Source organism: Meriones unguiculatus, chromosome 17, assembly GCF_030254825.1.
Source record: "Meriones unguiculatus strain TT.TT164.6M chromosome 17, Bangor_MerUng_6.1, whole genome shotgun sequence".
Classification (NCBI taxonomy): domain Eukaryota; kingdom Metazoa; phylum Chordata; class Mammalia; order Rodentia; family Muridae; genus Meriones; species Meriones unguiculatus.
In genome coordinates, this window is record NC_083364.1 from 32,365,819 (window position 1) to 32,384,497 (window position 18,679).

The 18,679-nt window shown below is 43.7% G+C and overlaps 1 protein-coding gene across 4 annotated transcripts in view; it reads right to left on the reverse strand.

The window, feature by feature from the left end:
* Fgf12 (fibroblast growth factor 12) overlaps positions 1 to 18,679 on the reverse strand; it is a 557,338-nt gene that overhangs the window by 251,451 nt on the left and 287,208 nt on the right. Inside the window, exon 1 of one of the 4 annotated variants that reach the window (XM_060370162.1) lies at positions 12,921 to 15,196. The exons of the other annotated variants lie outside the window; for them this stretch is intronic. Coding sequence (XP_060226145.1) covers positions 12,921 to 13,119 — 199 coding nt within the window. The 5' untranslated portion in view covers positions 13,120 to 15,196. Of the gene's footprint in view, positions 1 to 12,920; positions 15,197 to 18,679 lie in introns of those variants that run through there. 4 annotated transcript variants of the gene reach the window in all.

An 18,679-nucleotide genomic window follows, 5' to 3' on the forward strand; every position in this document is an offset into this window, starting at 1 on the left:
GGATGTTCTTGAAGGTAATTCAGTATGGTCAGTATGGAGACAACATTGAATCTCTTGCAAACATGTTAAAGTTTGGATAACCAACTTCAGAGAGGGGCACTCTTCTGTGAGGAAAACTATCTCTTCCACTGTCAGCATGCCTTGCTTACCTGTGATTCTTTGTCTATGGTTGGGGTTCCACGAGACTTTCCTCACCCATATTAGTATGTCTGTTGGTGCTGTCACTCTTCAAGTCTTGTTTAGGCAACCATGTTCATGAGACATCATGGTTGTAGCTTCTCAAGCCATGAAATCATATACATACTAGTAAGATGGACTGAGAAGGCTGTATTAGAATGTGTGTGTGTCTGTGTGTGTGTGTGTGTGTGTGTGTGTGTGTGTGTGTGTAGTAATTTAGACACTCAAGATAATAAAGTTGACAAAGTACAAGAGAATACACAGGAAGGATTGGAGGGAGAAAACGGAAGAGAGATATGGTATTCTATTTTAATTTCAAAAATATGAAATAATTCTTTTAAAGTTTGAAAACCATGCAACAAAGTCCTACATTCACTCTAATATATACATAAAAATCACACAAATTATTTTTCTAACTATTCCTCATATTCAACACATACTATGAAGCAGTCTCCACCTCATATCAGGACAGTCTCTTATGAAACAAGAAGAATCCTTCTCAAGGAAAGGTTAATGAGGACTTGTACTGGACTACAAGTTCAGAAAGTAGGCTAAACTAATTTTTTGACAATGTAGCATAGCATGATCAGTGGCTCAGGAGAAAGAAAAGTTTCAAATACCAGTTGCACTTCTGGAACAGACAATATAGGGTAGTGCACACAAACTTACAGAAACTAAATATCATTGTAAACCTTATTTTAATTAAAACCTTCATTTCTAAAACCTGTAGTAGAGAAGCACAATTAATTTTCACCAACTGTCTAAAATATTCAATGTGATGAAACCCAGAGGATGCTAGGCTTGATATATAGTAATTAACTATACTTTTTTTTCCTTAACTAGTGATGGGAAATGTGCCTAAGAGGAGATCCCAAGGCCTGAGAAATCTTGAGATGTGATAATTAAGGAATGAGTTTTCTTTCTCTCAGCTACTCTTTCATTTCATATGGGATCCTGTACTTTGCCATATTTCTAACATCTAGTTTAAACCTGCCTTAAATATGATATTCCTTGAGTGGGCATGAATGCTCAGAAGGTAGAGTACTTAAGACTAATCACTGTGACCTGAGCCAATCTCCAGAAGTAACACAATGGAAGGCAAGAGTGCCTGAGTTTCACAAGTTATTCTCTGACCTTGATACACACACACCCTACATACACACACAAAATAATAAAGAAGTATTTTCTTAAAGAAGTGTAACATTGTACACTGGCTTATTCAGAAATTCCTTGACTCCACTGCATCTGGTTCTATTCCTGTATGCTTTGTTGTTCACATATCATTGAGCTACCACTGGTAAATAAACCAATGAATTTTCCAGTAAAACAAAAACTGACTCCACATTGTTGTTGTTTTGTTTTGTTTTTAATTATTCCAGTTTTGAGATCCAAGCAAGTCTATCTTGAATGTTTAGTGAAATGCTACAAAGTGAAATCACAAAAGAAAATTTTCAAAAATTAATCATTGCATGATCAATTATAATAATGAGCTAAGAAAAATATATGGATAAAAAGCAACTAAGCATGTTTGCCAAATTTTTCTCCTTCACTTAGTATGCACAGAAACAAATATAAAACTTTACGTCAAATCTATTGGTAAACTGTTTTCTTAGAGCTAATATAGGGATATCTGAGAATCCTCTGAGTATGTTCCTAATTAGCATCGGCTAGACACAGCCCAGAGTTATCTCATAAAGTCTCAAATAGGAGATCGTCTTATACAAACATTTTCTTGACTGTTAATTGTTGTAGGAAGACGCAGTCCACTCTGAGTGGCACCATCCCTACGCAGTGGGTCCTGAGCTTGATAAAAGAGCTAGCGGAGCAGAAACTAGGGGCTAAGTGAGCAAGCACACTCCTCCATACTTTCTGCTTCAGTTCCTGCCTCCAAGTTCCTGCCTTGAATTTCCTTGATGATGAGCCACAAAATATTGGCTGAAATAAACCCTTCCCTACTAAAATTTGTTTGCGTCAGTGTCTTATCACAGCAACAGAAAATTTAACTAGGAAAAGTATTAATGGCAGAAATATGCAAGGACAATAAAGCTGGGACTCAGAATCCCCTTCATTTTAACCAAGAAAACTAACTGAACTACTGAAGACAAAGGACAAGGCTGACAGGGCTCATTCTTGTTGCTGTGACTTAAAACTGAATCAAAATCTCCCTTTCACACCTCCAAGGGCAACAAGATAAATACAGAAGACTGTGGCATATCAACAGCTTTAAAATGAAGAGACCAGACAAGAAGAAAGCCAATGGAGAAATAAAGTGTTGACAGAAGGCAGGTTTTTAATTAGGACTAATCAATATTTTATTCCCCCACCACTTACAATTTCACCCACTAAAGTAAGAGGAGAGGGAATGTATTTCCTCAGGAGTATTTAACACCAAAATGACTTGCTGGTCTCAAATGTAAATGTAAGGACCGGGCATGACTAAATTTGAAATCAATAACAAAGGCTATTCCTCATTAACCCAACATTAAAAAACCAAAACTAGACAAAATAAAAATGGGTCCTTTTGTAAACTGGCTACTAACAGTCCCTCAGTTCTTGGGTCAAACGCAGAGTAAAGGTGGTGCTTCTTCTGTATTCCACAGAACCTGCCTCCTCCCCAAGATGTTACTATGATTGATAAAAAGGAAGCATGTGATATAACCAGGCAAAGTATGAATAAGGTGAGTTGCCATTAGAATTGAGTTGAAGAAGAGAAGACATGGAGCTCTAAGCATTTACTTAATAGCTACATGTAAAATGAAAATGTATCAATGACATTTTGTTATTTTAATATTAAATGAAGAAAAATTAATATTTGGCTAAAATGATGATTTTTGTTTCTTGTCCAAGATTTTTCCTGTTTATGGAGAATTTTTCTTAAAATTTAACTATGATTCTCTGAGCACATCAGTCATTAATAGAATTAATTTTGTTTGCATGAGGTATTTCTGACCACTTATGAGAAAATTTGATGTGATAGAGTTCTTACCATCCAGGAACACACAATCCAGAGGCAGAGACAATACTTACACAATAATTACAACATAAGACAGAATGGGCTGCAAATAAGACAGGTACAAAGCCTGGGAAGGAAGTGATTCATGCCACCTAGAAAGAACTCAGATCTGGCAGGAGAGATGGCGTTGAGCTGAGCTAGGAATAATGGCAGTGTTGCAGTAGGGTGGATAAAAGCAAGAGAGAGGTGTCTGAATAAATAAAGAATGGATGTAGAGGTTACTGAACCCCACAAAGAGAACAAATAACTGTAAACTGGAGAACTGAAACAGATGGATGAAGAAAATGTTTTATGACAGAGAAGAAAATGCAGTTGGCTAAAGAGGTTCATGGCAATGGTAGAGAAAGAATTAATAACGAAAGTTGACGAAGCTGTATGCTCGGCTAGACATGCATTTTAGAAGAAAAGATTGTGGCTACACATTAAAAAGTTGCTTGTGAAATACAGGTATTCAAGGAGAAACATTCTAAAAAAACTTGGTGAAATGAAACAAACCAGAATTCAGGAATACATATCTAGCCAGAGTTAATGAATCTTACTCATATGTTACCTCACTAGAAAGTACTTTCTGATTAGTTCTATATGATCATTCCTAAATACATGGCACACAGAAACTCAGCAAGTGTCTGGCAAGAAATTTGCTTATCACTACTTAAGAACCATTCTCTCTAACAAGTACATATGTTTTAGTGCCAGCGTCGAGCAATGGAGCCAGAGATAGCTGTGGCATTGGAAAAAAAAAAAGCATAGAATTTGGGTGAATTTCAATTCTTCCTTTGCTGTTTTTTTAATGTGTATTTCCTAATTTGCCCATGACTGTCGAATGAGATGAATGGGTTAACTACAATGATTTCCAATTTTTTTTTAAATTTAAAGACACAAAATCTTTAAATTCTATACCTGGCTAGGTAGACACCCCAAGACTTAGGTCACATACAGACATCCTCAAGGCTACAATGGATATATCATAGTCTGAGGCAAAAGTTCTAACTGAATCACCATTTCCAAAAAAAAACAGTTTTCTATTAGAATTTCAGCTACCTGCCTGAACTCCAATAATGGACCGTTTTCTGCCTTCCAGAGCTCACGGAGTAGACCCATCGGCTCAAGAGAAGCCAGCAGCAGGCTGCAGGGTGTGGAGTCAGATGTGGACACACGCCTACCAACTCCTCGTCTGAGCAGAAGCTACAGAATATAATGGCCCAGAACCTTCCAGGAAAAGCAGGTGAGGCCAGCAGGTGAATGATTGGAAACTCTTTCTACTTTACAGTAGGAAAGAAAAGCTTTAATCTCGCAGGGAAATGTCCTGTGAAAATAGGGCTATCAACACAGCCTCCTTTTCTGGAGCTAGAAGATCCAGGCCAATCACTCACATACCATTTTCCCTTTCTTCACAACTGCACTTTGGTTGCGAAATGCGAGCTCAGTTTTCTTGAGCAGCAAAACATGTCAGCAACAATTCTATTTCTGTCCAGAGGAAACTTAGGTTTCCTTGGAACTGGAGGTTCTCTTTGCTTCTCAACACTTGTTATTATTACTCAGACATAGAAAAACTTTATTTCACCTCCCTGGGGTGATTTCTGGGTCCTTTTGAAAACATAACACCACTGAATGAATACTGTGGGTAGAACATCTGGGACTGCTTTTTCTCAAATGGAATCAACCCCTATTCTAACAAGGTAACTTGTACATGGACCTGAATTTGGGCCCTTAAATTTTGTTTATCACTCCTCTATTTGGTAAATGCATTCTGATCCGAGGCCACTGTAAGATTATCTGGTCCATCATATGGTTCAAACACAATATTTAAATGACAAACAAAATAAAACTAAAATCTTTTCTGGAAATATTCATCTTTCTTTTTTTGTCTCTATAAGAACGTATATGAGATCCCAGGTTTTCTCTGGTGAATTTCTTCTGCGCTTCATTTCAATCCCATTTGACCTTAGCTTAAAAAGCAGAGCAAACACTGCAGCACTTTAGATTTCATTCCAAATCCTCAAAGAGACAGAAGAGGCCCAAAGTGAGGTCAGAACAAACAAACACTGATATTTTAGACAAAGATATCTTTGCTACTAAATCACAGTTATTTAAAACAAGGGGTGTGCACAAAACAGCACTCCATCAAAATAGGTTCTTCCCCTCCTGAGAAGCAGGGACTCCTGGTTTATGGCTCCAGTGAGTGGTCCCACACACACACACACCCCACACACACCGCTATGGAGGAAAGAGCTGGAGTTAATGCCTTTCCAAGCAAACAGATCTTTAAGCTATGCTTCTTGATTTCAAAGATCAAAACCAAAGTTCATTTCCAGTACTAACAGAGCAGAATGAACACTGGATTATGAAAAGGCAACCAAAATTCAACTCTAGACTCTAACTAGCACTGCAGAATTGGAGGCCCTGACTTGCAAGGTCTTGCTATCCTAATGTGGGAAGTGGAGACACAAACTGGAGAGTAGTCCTTCCCTGAGCAGGCTGGAGAGGCAGCTCAGTGGTTAAGAGAACTGTTTTTGCTCTTACAAAAAGACTAGGGCTTCATCTGAAGCACCCATGTGATGGCTCACAACCACCTATAACTCTAGTTCCAGAGCATCCAAGTCCTCTTCTGGCCTTCATGGGCTCCTGCATACATGTAGTACACTTTACACACACTCAGGCCACACACATGTGCCTAAAATAAAATAAACAAATACTTAAAATAAAACAAGGAACTGTACATACTTAAACTCCAACTAAGAGGCATTAATATACCTATAGTTAGAAGCAAGGAGTCTGAGGGATGCACAAATAGTACACACTGACCAACGACAAACAACAGACGAATAAGTAGCAATTACAAAGAACACCTTTTCAACATGGTTTGACTATGTACAGACCAATGAGGTTAGTCCAAACTCACTTATGTAACTCTGTCTTCTAAACTGTGAGTGAAAATTCTAACTTGTAAGCATTTTGGAAAACATTCTAATGTCTGATTTCACTGGAGAAAGCATAATTCCCAACCACTTTTGGGCTCAGTTTCTTGCTGTATGTAATTGGAGTTGAAATTATATCAAGATAAGCTGGCCTCACTTTGACACATGGTTGTAACAGGAGGGGGTCATGTGATTTTTATTTATCAAGTAGTCCCTGGGAAAACCCAGGGAACATTCAAGATAAAATCAGAGATGGAAACAAGAAAGAAAGGAAGAAAGAAAGGAAGAAAGGAAGAAAGAAAGAAAGAAAGAAAGAAAGAAAGAAAGAAAGAAAGAAAGAAAGAAAGAAAGAAAGAAAGAGGTCAGGGGGAGGGGTGTGGTGTGTACAACTATTTGTCCGTGTGAACCAGAGGTTTTTTTTTCAAGACACCCTCAGGAATCCTCTACCACTGATCTCTGATAGCTGCTGGCCAAGACTCCAATCCCAGCTGCTTTCCTGCACCTTTATCTTCCACTCAAGATCCCTTGTGTCCATTTCTCCTCTCCAAGACCAGAGTGCCCATTCTTAAATGCAAATCACATCCTAGCACTTCCTATTGCTGATCCTTCCTTAGATACTGGATTAAAACATTAAGTCTTTCCTGGATTTTCAAGGCCTTGAACAGCTGGGTTTTGGCCATGCTTTCCATGCTTCCCTGGGGACTCTCACTGCTTCTTCAGTGTCTCCCAAGAAACTGAAAAAGGTTGTTCTCCTCTGCCTTGAATGTTCTAGGCCTTCCACCCCTTTCCACCCTGCCTCATCTTTTAGAGAACTTTGCTTCGACAACCCACCTGGAAAGAGGCATGGCATGACTAAGCACCAGAGAGAATATCCCCACTTTACAATCGGCAAAGAGAGACCCAAAGAGATTACATAAGTATACGTAAGGTTCTTAAAGGCAACACGTCCAGCATTCATACTGTTGTTGCCCTCTACAGTTCACCTGTTTATCGGTTCTCCTATCAGTTAAATGGTAACCTCATCGAAGAAAGAAGATTAAGCCCTGCCTGGCTCTGCTGAACCTTCCACATGACTACGGAAAACATCTGAGAAACCCTTGGAGCAAGTGTTTATGTTTACATTCAAGAAAGTCTACCCACTGGGCCCACGGCTCGCAGTGGGTCCTCTGATGCCCCCAGGAGCATGAGCTGATGTCTCTGAGGCTCCTGACATGCAAAAGGGAATCCCAGCCAGGAGCCTAGCCCAGAGCAGGGCAGCCTTGGGATGCCTCCTCAGCACCGAAGGTCCCCATCAGCTTTTCCACTTCACTCATCTTCCTTGGGGACTTTTAGATCACACACAGGGCACAGAGCAAAGAAACCAGGCAATCACACTCCACTCTTATTGATCTCTTACTGAGATTCCTCTCCACAGTAAGTTCCCAACTTCAAAACAATTAAGTTATTCAGATCCAGAGCCAGTGTTGGGATGAAGTGATGGCTCAGTCACTTTCTGATTACAGTAGTGTGATGGTCTCGAGGTCCTGTGATGGAGGAAATGTCTCACTGGACTGCTAAAAACATTAAAAGAGGAGAGTTGTGGAGAAACCATAAATTCCCAAAGTCATGTAAGTGACCATTAAAATGTTTATTACAGCGTCAGAAATAGTGGTGCATGTCTTTAAGCCCAACACTAGGAAAGCAGAGGCAGTCAGATTTCTTTGAGTTAGAGGACACCCAGAGCTACCTAGTGAGACCCTGTCTCAAAAAACTAAAAGCAAATAAACAACAACAAAACCAGTTTATTCTATCTGGTTACTTTAAAGGCATTTAACAGCAAAGGCTCTGCTTCTCACAGGCTCTCGGGCGAGAGCTTTGGAAGCTGAGCCCTGTAGATATGGTGTTTCTTCCTCTGGAGGAGAAAAGTTCCACGGATCCAAGGACAACCATTAGCTAAAGGCAAAGATGGTATAGTAAGAATGGTCACCTTTCTACAAAGGCTGTGCTAGGAGGTCTCATAAAGTGTGTAATAACCCCAATGGGACACATCAATACAAACACCCCTTAAGATGAAGCTCTGGAGGAACAGACAAGAGCAATCAATCACGATTCTGACCATCACAGGAATAAGGATGTACCTAGACCTGTTCGCTGGGAATATAACAATAAAGAGCCATGCTACTAAGGCTAAGAGTATTTTTAAACTCCAGATTTATGAGACAAAACCCTTGTTTCTAAAGGTCTAAAAATATTCTTACTGCTTTCTCAACTACAGAAACTGCTTCATTTCCTGCAAATTGTTTTTCCTAATTCTGTTGGAGAATATCAACTTCATTAAAACTTTAAAGGCTTAATCCTGTGTTAGGGCTTGATGAGATCTCTGTGGGATGAAAGAAATCTAGAGATCACAGAAGCTACTGTTTTACAATGTCCTTACAGTGGGGATATCAATTGCTGGCAAGAATATTCTGCTGTAAAGAAATGGGATTTAAAAATCACTAAACATCACTTTAAACTGTAAGATGTTTGCTAAAATGAAAACTTATCTTACTGGGGTTCAGGGCTGGGTAGTAGTATCATTTGTACCAAACATCAAACCAAATGTCATCAGATTAGATTAATTTTGTATTTCAGGCATAAGCCATTTAAAAGAAAGAATTGAATAAAGGTATTTGCTATAAATGTAAAATTTCAAATGTCAGACCATAACTTCTTCAATTTGTAAACATCTACTTTCCATTCTGTAGACCCCACGAATAAGCATTCTTTCACATTTGGGTACATATTTCTTCTTAAAGATTTCATTTTTTTTTTTTTTTGGTAAGGCTTTCTTCCTTTGCATGAAAGGATATTTTTAGACATTTTGGCAAGTTTGATAGTAACATGTTGAATGAGTATATGCTGCTACATACTATTTTAAACATCTGCCAAAGGAAGCTGGAAGAACACTGAAATATTATAAACAACTATAATTTTATGTAAGATACAAAGGCTCAGAAAACTAAGAAAGGAAATCAACAAAATCTGGTAAACTTACTACCACTTCTCTTATTTATTTTTATTACAGATGTAATTTACCACATAATCCTAAAAGGGGAAATGGTATAAAAGGCATAGCGCCTCAATTAGGAAAATTGTTCCACCCATTCTTAGGCGAGGAAATTTTCCTCATTGGTTTGCTGGCTTCCGGGAAGGGACTAAATTATACAGAGAAGCAATGGCAACCGAAGAATACAGATTTGAGTGAAATCACGCAGAAATTCGGCTCATCGAGCTACTACCTACTTTACAGAAGGGCTCTCACTTGCTAAATGAGAATGACCCTGAATCACTCCCAAGCACCTTGTCCGCTCTGACATTTTAGCAGTTCTACCAGTACCTTTCTCTTCTTTATGGTGGCTATGGAGTCACAGAAGAGATATTTGAAACTGACTGCTCCTCTTAAAAATAAAGCAAGTGCCGGGCATAATAACTCATGTGTAAGGGTGGACTAAATGCCAGAGTGCAGTAAATTAAGCAGTACCCACATTTAGGTACATACTGTAGCACGTTTGGCTCATACAGGTATTTTCTGTGACAGTCTCAGATAATGACTGTCACAGTTCTCTATCAGAGAGTGAGAGAACAGAAGTCTTCTAAAGGCTTTTTCATGCTTCAATAGCCTCAGACAGCATGGTAGTTCAGGGTCTCCAACATTTTCACTTTCAAAGACCTACAGCACACACAGGGACTAAGATGTTAACAAGACCAGTGCTAGTTGCAGGATTTCACTATCACTTCCACTTCCGTGATGTAACACTGGCTAGAGGTAATGGCAGTTTCAGAGCTATCATTGCCTTTACTAAAAGTAACCTCCTCTACACTATACGTTCTAATTGTAAAATAATGTGGACAATTCCACTAATACTACCCATCTCTAACAGTTAAAAATTATTTCCATCAATTGACAGCAGACACCCACCTTTCCTGCTACTTTTTTCTATGTTATACTGCCAACAGAACAAGCAAAAATAAGGGGGGGGGCATGGTGAATCTACTTCCAGTCCCAATGTTGCCATATGCCAACTGTGTAATATCTCAGGGCAACCACGAACCGGCCATGGCCCTCGTGCATTTCATCTCTTCAAATCAGGCTGTCCAATGTCAGGGTACACCAGCACATCATGCTCTGGAGATGGCTAGCTCAAAACAGAGATGTACTCCATGGCCCTGTGATGTCCTACCTTCCCAGTTCCCATTTTTCCATTTTGTATCTTTGTGCCTTTAAACACAGAACCTTGCACCATGATGATTCCGAGATTCATGATATGTTTATGAGGCTTCAGCACTTTTCAGACTGGCAAGCTATGAAAAGAGACTGAGGGAGGCTGAGTGTTTCTGTTCTGAAGTCAGAATCACCACCATGGCCTTTCCCATTAAACATGTAGTTTAGGCTCAGTGGCTCAGCTGAACTCTCCTAGAAAGTCTGATCACTGGAATGTGTATCTCAGGGGCAGAAGCTCAGAGTGGAAATTCCTTACTAAGGCAAGTAGCTCTCCTTCACTACATTTCCATTTATGACTCAGTTTGCAGTGCAGAAGGCTTAGGCTTGGGGCATGAATGGTTTTGAAAAATAACTCAAATATTAAGTGACTAAAAGATCAAAGTACTTGTAAAATGGAAAGCTGATCCCCTCTTTTGGTGTTGAGCACCTACCCCTCCAGAACCCAAATCCTCTGTGGAATTGGAATGTGGAAGGTGCTATCTCTCTATAAATAGTTTCATCTCATGCTATGTGAATCATGGTTGCCAACATAAAATCAACAGATTAGTTATTTGGCTTTGTTGGTAGCAATAATAGCACAACTACCATCTTCCCTAAAAGCTTTTCCACACCTCACACCCCCGTACTTCGGAGCTAAGTGAGCTTTGGAACAAACTGAGGACTTTGGTGTACAAATTCACTCCTGGTGTCCTTGTGCTAGGAATGCCTTCGCACTTCCTGTGTCTTTCTGCTAGGTTGTCATGTGACGTTTTAGCTGAAGGAAGTCACCACTTAGGATCATCGGTGAGTGCTGACTGTATGAAGGAGAGAAGCTGATTAGGTGAGCACCAAAGGAAACAACAAGCCCTGAGCATCCCTTGTGTGCCACTAAGACACCAAGGAAATGGCCTCTGGCAACAGTACCCCATTCCCCTTCCCAAGCAGAAACCAAATCTGTAAGCTGCTCTCCCTGCAAGTCAACTTCCACAAAGACAGAAGAATTTATCTCATTTATTCTCAGTTATGACCCCCCAACTTACATGGCGAAGTAGGATCACCTCATAAATATGACATAACTATCCCAACCACAGTATGACAACCGCTCCAGGGACTAAGCCTGTGAGTCAAATTGGGTTGGGAGTCTTAGAGTTCCTTGCAGAACATGTCAGCCCTGAGAGGAAGGCTCCAAAGGATCCCTGTACAACAAAATGAGGGATGTCTATTGTCCTCTGAAAAGAAACAGTCCATATGCTGAGATAATTCTGCTTCTGCTTCAGTCTTCACTTTCCCAAACATAAAGGCCATATTAACTGGGCGTAAAAATTAAAGACTTCTACAGCTTCTGACTGAGGATCAGTAGTTTTGTTTACTCTTGAAATCTGCTGTCTGTAGGCCATCAGAGGATGTGAACATGAGCCACAAATAGAGTGATTAATGCCTTGAGAAGTCAAGAAAAAATAATGCCAAGTGCCTTCATCCCAAGACTTACTCTGAAAATCCTAACGTATCCCGAGTCCCACTTAAATCCAACCTACACACTTTGTTTTTGTGGAAGTTGCTAACAGGCTAAATCATCCCAGGCCAGGCTCCCTCCTCAGCCCGTCCTTCAGTCAGCACTGAGAATAACTGCAGATTACATCTGACTCTGTGGCCACACACAGGGAAGCAAAGACTTGAGGAAAGCACAGACTCTGGCCTTTCACTTTTGTCTGCCAAAGTGTAACACTGTCCCAGCTTATGGTGGCAACTGTCACCTTGAGGCTGAAGGTATACAGTCTTCTTTCTCTAAATAGAGACATAGGATAAACCATTCGAACCCAAGGCTGCCGAAGAGGAACCGGTTTCAGAAAGGTTTTAACAAAGAAATGTCTGATAAATGAAATTTTCTTTACACTTTCTGAGGTCAGACTGCAGATATCACGTTGTTGGCTTAATGCCTCAAAAGCGTTAGCGTACAGAGAATAGAAATCGGACGGGAAAGTTTGTAAGAACATCCCGTGATAGCTATCAACTGGTTGGAAGAAGAGACTAGGAAGAGTCCTCTGTAGAGAGAAGAGGATGAGCATGTGAGAAAATAGAGAGTTGGGGAAGTGGGATACTTTAAGAGGCAAGATACCACGTGTTGGTTGGAGGCAGAGAAAAACCAAAATAATTTAAATTCATCTGGTACCTATTATCATTCATAATCATCTGTCTTGTGTGGTTATGAGGAATATAAAGAACTTCATTCTCATGCACTCCATAGTTTGTACGATTACTATATAGATAGATGGATGGATGGGTAGAACGATGGGTGACTAATGAATGAATGAACGAATGAATGAATGAACGAACCAGTCACTACCCCACTACAAGATTTCAGAACTTAGTTGCATCTGTACAAGTGGCCCTCATACTAGTCAAAGTGTGGATTGATAAAAGCAGAAAGTGTGTTCCCGAATATGGAGCGAGCCATTAACCAGCACAGGATTGTTGAAAGAGTGGGCCCGCATGGAAGAAAGGAATTCCGATTCCCTTCAATGAGCAGCTCCCAGAAGCTTTTGAGAAAGGGAATAGAGGTGTCAGCCACTGGGAGCCGGCTGCTACTGACCTGGTCTCCGCCTCACCGGCCTCTTGCGGCCGCTGCAGAAGCGCACTTTGCTGAACACCCCGAGGACGTGCCTCTCGCACAGGGAGCGCCCGTCTTTGCTGGGGCTGGAGCGGCGCTTGGAGGCCGACACCCGGTCGCTGTTCGACTCCCTCGCCTGCCGCTTCTGCCGGATCAAGGAGCTGGCTATCGCCGCAGCCATAGCTGCTCAGCGCGGGCCCGAGGCCCCGGGCTCCACTGCGCCCTCGGGTTTGTGCTCCGCCGGGATGAGGGCAGGACCTCGGGGGGCCTGAAGGAATAGGGCAGGAGCGGGGAGGCAGTGCTAACGTTTGAAAAGGTCGCAGTATCGAAAATCTGGAGCCCACAATGTTAGTCAGAGTCTGGGCAGTGGCAACAGAATGTGTGAAAATCCAGATGTAAACTTCCCCAACCACTGGCGGCGGGGGCGGGGCGGTCCCAGGCCTTCCTGCGAAGTAGACGTTTGTACCCCAAACTTGTACGCCAAGGCGATCCAAGTCCAAAGGGCAGTGGAGAGTTTGGTCACACTGCGTTCAGGGTGCCAAGCGGAAAGGGGGGAAAGATGTCCAAAATAACAAGCCGTGCCCCGGTTGGAGAGGCGCAAGCGTTGTAAGGTGTCCAAAGTATACCTACACATAAATACATTGAAAACCCGTTTACAAGGCAGAGTCTGAAGCGAGGCGAGATGCGTGCCCCTGGCTTGATATATATATATATATATATATACTAAAAAGTGAATAAAACGTTCCTTTAGAAAACGAACCACCAACCGCGACAGAGAAGGGGAAGGCAGCAATTTAACTCCCTGTGGCCCGCGGTTCTGAAGATTAGGAGGTCCGTCCCAGCTGGGTGAGGTCTACGAAATGCATCGCACCGGCTGCGGTTCTCCCGGGGCGGGGGGGCCGGCCTCCCCACTTCTGGAATTCCAAGAGGCGAGAAATGGGAGCGGTTAGCCAGACTCGGAGTAGGGGCGCGGGGCGGGGGCAGCTGTTTGCAGCTGCGGTGAGCGCGCCTCTCCTCCAGCAACACTGCAAAGAGAGCGGGAGACGAGGGGAGGGGGGGAAGGAGCAGTGGGAGGGAGGGAGATCCTCGAGGGCCAAGCACCCTGGGGATCCGCGGGGTCCCGAGAGCTGGCGCCCTCTCTCTCTCTCTCTCTCTCTCTCTCTCTCTCTCTCTCTCTCTCTCTCTCTCTCTCTCTCTCTCTCTCTCTGCCTGCGTTCCGGCACGAGACGGGCACAGTTGGTGATTATTTAGGAAAATCCTAGATCTGGAATGACTCAGTAGTTTACAGAAGCCCCTCGAAAGGCAGAGCTGCCGAAGGTGTCCTCCCCAGCTCGGCGCCCACACGCCTTTCACCGGTGCTCGCTGCCACCGTGCGCTCCGGGCCGCCGCACCGAGCCGGTCTCCGCGCGGGCTCCGAGCGAGCCGGGGCAGCGAGGGACGGGCGCCCTGGCAGGGCTCGGGATCAGGTCATCGCCGCGCCTCCCGGACCCCAGGCTCGCGCGCCCCGGAGGTCGGCAGCTCCCGGCCGCAGCTCAGATAGGGGTTACCCGGCCAACGCTGGGCCGCTCGCTCGGTCCCGCGCCGCCCATCCCAGCCGTGGAAGGAAGTGACCGCGCGCTGCTGCGAGCCCCCGCGCGTCCGCTCGGGTGGGGCGGGGGCTGGTGGAGGGCGACGTTGGCTCGCGGCGGCTGCGGTTCTGGGTCGCAGCTGCCCACCATGGTCTGGCGCCCCGGCGAAGGCAGGGTCCCTAGGCCGCCCTGGGCGACGGAGGGAGGCGGTCGCGCGCGCCACCTGGGCTCCCCCGGCCCAGCGCACGGACTCAGGGTCCAGGGACAGGAGGCTGGTACTGGCGGCCACCAACTCGCCCCAACTTGCTGCTCCGGAGGAGGCTGGGAGCCGCGGGATCGCGGGGCGCCCCCCGCCGCCTCCCCTGGACCGGGAGGGGGCGCTCAGGGCGGAGTCCCATTCATGGGCAGAAGCTCCTGGGCGCCGCCGCGGGCTATCTCCGCCAGAGCGCCAGCTCCGCAGGAAACTCCCGGCAGAGGCGACAGCCTCCGAGACGGCAGGTGGGACAAGGAGAGAGCAGCAGCCTGAGTTACTCCGGCTCCTTAAGAGCAGCAAAGCTTCCTGGTGGAACTGAGTTGGGGGTTGGGCTGGCGGAGAGCTAGAAAGCACGGCGCTTGGGTCCTGCTCTCTTTTCTCGCGCCCTCTGCTCCCAGACTCTCTCCTTCCTCCTCACCCCACACACCCTTCTCCCCCCTCTCTGTCTTCTGTCTCTCCCCTTTTCTCCTCTCTCTACGCAATCCTACGTGATTGAGGTTTGGATGAGAAATTCTCAGAGGCAGAGTGAGGGAACTGCAGCCTGGGTCGGCTGTGTCCAGTCCCTCCCTCCCTCCCCCAAGAGAAAAACACATCCACGGGCTTGTGGAAGGACCCTGGGTGAGCAGAGAGGAGGCTGGTGCGGGTTGCTGAGAGGTGCAGTCTGCCTTCTCTCCGGTGACCAGAAGCATGTAGCATTGTCCCTTCAGTAAGGAAGGGGACGCTGGAGAAGTACCGATGACCCGGTCTCCCGTACTGCACAGCCCACCACCACCGCCACATTTTGGAACGGCAAACTGTGTCCCCATCGTTTTGAGACCTAGATTTCGTGTTGCTGTCTGGAAAACTACAAAGCGGATTCGGTGCCTAGAAAGGTCTCAGTAGGCAACCTGCCTTGAGGGTGAATAAAGGTGGGGTTAGACTGATGTGAGCAAGGACAGCACAGCGAATGACAGCATTGGTGCGCACTGTTGTCTCCAGAAATGCTTGCCATGCTTCTGATGGGGAAACAGGAGTCACCCAAGGAAACACAGCGTTAGAGACTCTGGAAACCTGTGCTCACCCTTGGTTCAAGCTGTGATCCGGGAGTGGTCCTCAGTCCTGTTTTCTCTTCAAGCAGTCTTCAAATAGCACCGCTCTCTCAGCATTCAGTGGGTCATTTCCAAAACAGGGGCAGATACATGCTAGAAAAAGGTTGGGGAAGATACCAGCCCTGTAAACTGCTAAAAAACTGGACCCAGACTCAGAGGGGGACCTCAAAAATGTGGGTTCAAATGTGGGTCCATATCTACCGGTCTACCTGAGATTCACTTGGGCAGTGAGAAGGACAGGAGCGTGTGAGTCTGACAAAACAACACTGCTTAGCGATGAGGTGTCTGGCCTTTGTGGCTACTGGCTGGGCAAAGCAAAGGCTGGCACGCAGGGGCTGGTGTGAAAGACAGGGGAGAGGGGGAGAGGGCTTCCAACTCTCAAAGGGAAGAGCACAGCCCTTGCAGCACCTCAGTTTGGCTGGATGGAGATGCTGGATTCATTCCTGGAGTATGAACCACACCGATCAAGACAGGCGAAAGGGGTGCACTGCACACTACATCTGACGCGGGGGGGGGATTGCTTGAAATCAATTGACAACACGGTCAATTAGGGACGTGTTCAATTTCCACAAATAAAATTATTTTTCTTCCTTGGCTACAGGAAGACTTGTCTCATGTTTTCAGCAAGGCAGGCACAGATAGTACTAGCTGGCTTCAGGGCTGGGAGTGGGGAGTTGTGGGGGGGGCTATCTTTCCCAAATCAACACCCAAACAGAAGAAAAGGTCATCTAAGGGAAATCTCAAGAGGCGTGAACAAGAAGGCAATATATAATGAGTTCCTAAAGAAATCAACTCAGCTTGGTCCCTTTCACCCTCTCAATGAAGATAATTGTCCCCATCTACCTCACAGAACAAAATGTGCATATGTAAGCATTTTGACGAGAAGAAAACACCAAATGAAAGAAAAGAGTTGATGGTGGTGATTGAATGCCTGTGATTCACCTGCAATTCTTGCTCTAAAAAAAAAAAAATGCAGATTCCCTATAAGAGTCTCTGAGAATTTGAAGCAGAAATCTCTATGATTAAAGCATATACATCAGAATTCTTAAAAACTCTGGGTTTCAAAATGTAACTGTTTACTGTATACATGCAATACATACAGATAATATTGGAAGAATAAAGCAAGACTCAAAATTCGTTGCATTCCTCTAAATTGCAATCCTCTGCCTCTCCACTCCCCCTCCCCCCCAAAAAAAAACTGGGCTATAAAGAGACTTGTCTTCTCAAATCTTTCCTTTTCTATAGGCTGTGGGTAGTCAGAATGCTTGATAGAGAGGGAAATACACCTAAAAGTGAGGGAAACTTGTGGAGGAAGAGATGAAAAATCAGCTCTTGCTATTTAAACTCCCTTTGTCTTGACATGTCATTATCAACTTTGGCATGTAAAGACTAATCAATGTCAGGTTTCTGAGATACACGCTGACTGGTCTCTGTTAAAAGAATGGGATGTTTGGGTTTCCAGGAAATGGCAGAGACTCGACATTTTCACCTTGCATTTCTGCAACTGGTGGTGCATTCTAGCTATTTAGTCCTTAAATGTTTCATCAGCCCTACCATCTGCTTCACTTCCTCAGTAGAAAGAGTAAATACACAGAAATCTAAAAAATAAATTAAACACCCAGATCCTGAGTTCATGGAGGTTGAACTCAGAAGAAAGATATAAATTAAGTTTTCATGAATGAATTCAAAGCTTTTCTCTCTGGTTCACTGAATTATAATCTTTCCCCAGTGCTTTCCAGGATATGTCCAATAGCTCTGTGCCTGTGGATGGGAAGATAAATCAACCCCCAGTGGTTGTGATATCTCAGATATATCCAAATCTTGATTTCTCTGATATCTGTTTTAGAATAAATGAAGAATGTCCCTTTCCAATTTTGAAGACATCATGAGTAGGAAAAGTTTTAGTTTAGAGTAAGCTGCCAAATACACATCAGAAGGATTCTTATATAGCTATATTTATATCTCTTACCTCCAGTCAAACAAAATATAGACAGTATTAGTCATCTGCATATTTTAAAATTTTTAAAAAACACAGATTTAATTGTCTTTGGCTTGCTCACAAGCCAAATTTTCCAACTCCAAAATCAAACTAGGATTACCTCACATGTCCATTTTAAACACTGTATTGAGTGTACCTGGTATTCAGGATATGGGGTCAGTAACCTAGGGGAATTCTTTACCAGTGGTTCTCAACCTTCCTAGAGCTTTAACCCTTTAGCACAGTTCCTCATGTTGTGATGACTCCCCCAACCACAAAATGATTTTTGTTGCTACTTCATAGCTGTAATGTTGCTACTGTTATGAATCATAATCTAAATATCTGATACGCAGGATGTCTGATATGTGATCCCCATGTGAAAGGGTATGTCAATCCCACAAGTAGGCATGGTTGAGAACCACTGTTCTATACACTTTTACAATCTCCTTACCCTCAATAAGAGTAAAGCCTATGCCACCATGTCCATTTGGGGCTCTTGGTCGTCCATTTTAAGTAAGCCACTGGATACATTACTCAACCTACCCAAACCATAGCTGAAGCACAATTAGATGAGATCAACCCTCGCAGTGTTTAACCAAGGTCACAGAATGCCAAAGACTGTGACGGTGATGTGCAGTGAGAAAAAGAGAGAATACCACCCTTTAGATGTCTATTTATATCAAGCCAGTGCCGTAAAACACAGACCTCTCAAAACAAGAAACTGCGCTTTGTGGCTCACACATATCATCACTCCCAGACATAAGGTATTTAATGACGACTGGAAGTCTACATGAAGTGAGTGATTAACCTTGAAATGACAGAGATAATGTTCCTCAGTAAAACACTGTCAGTAT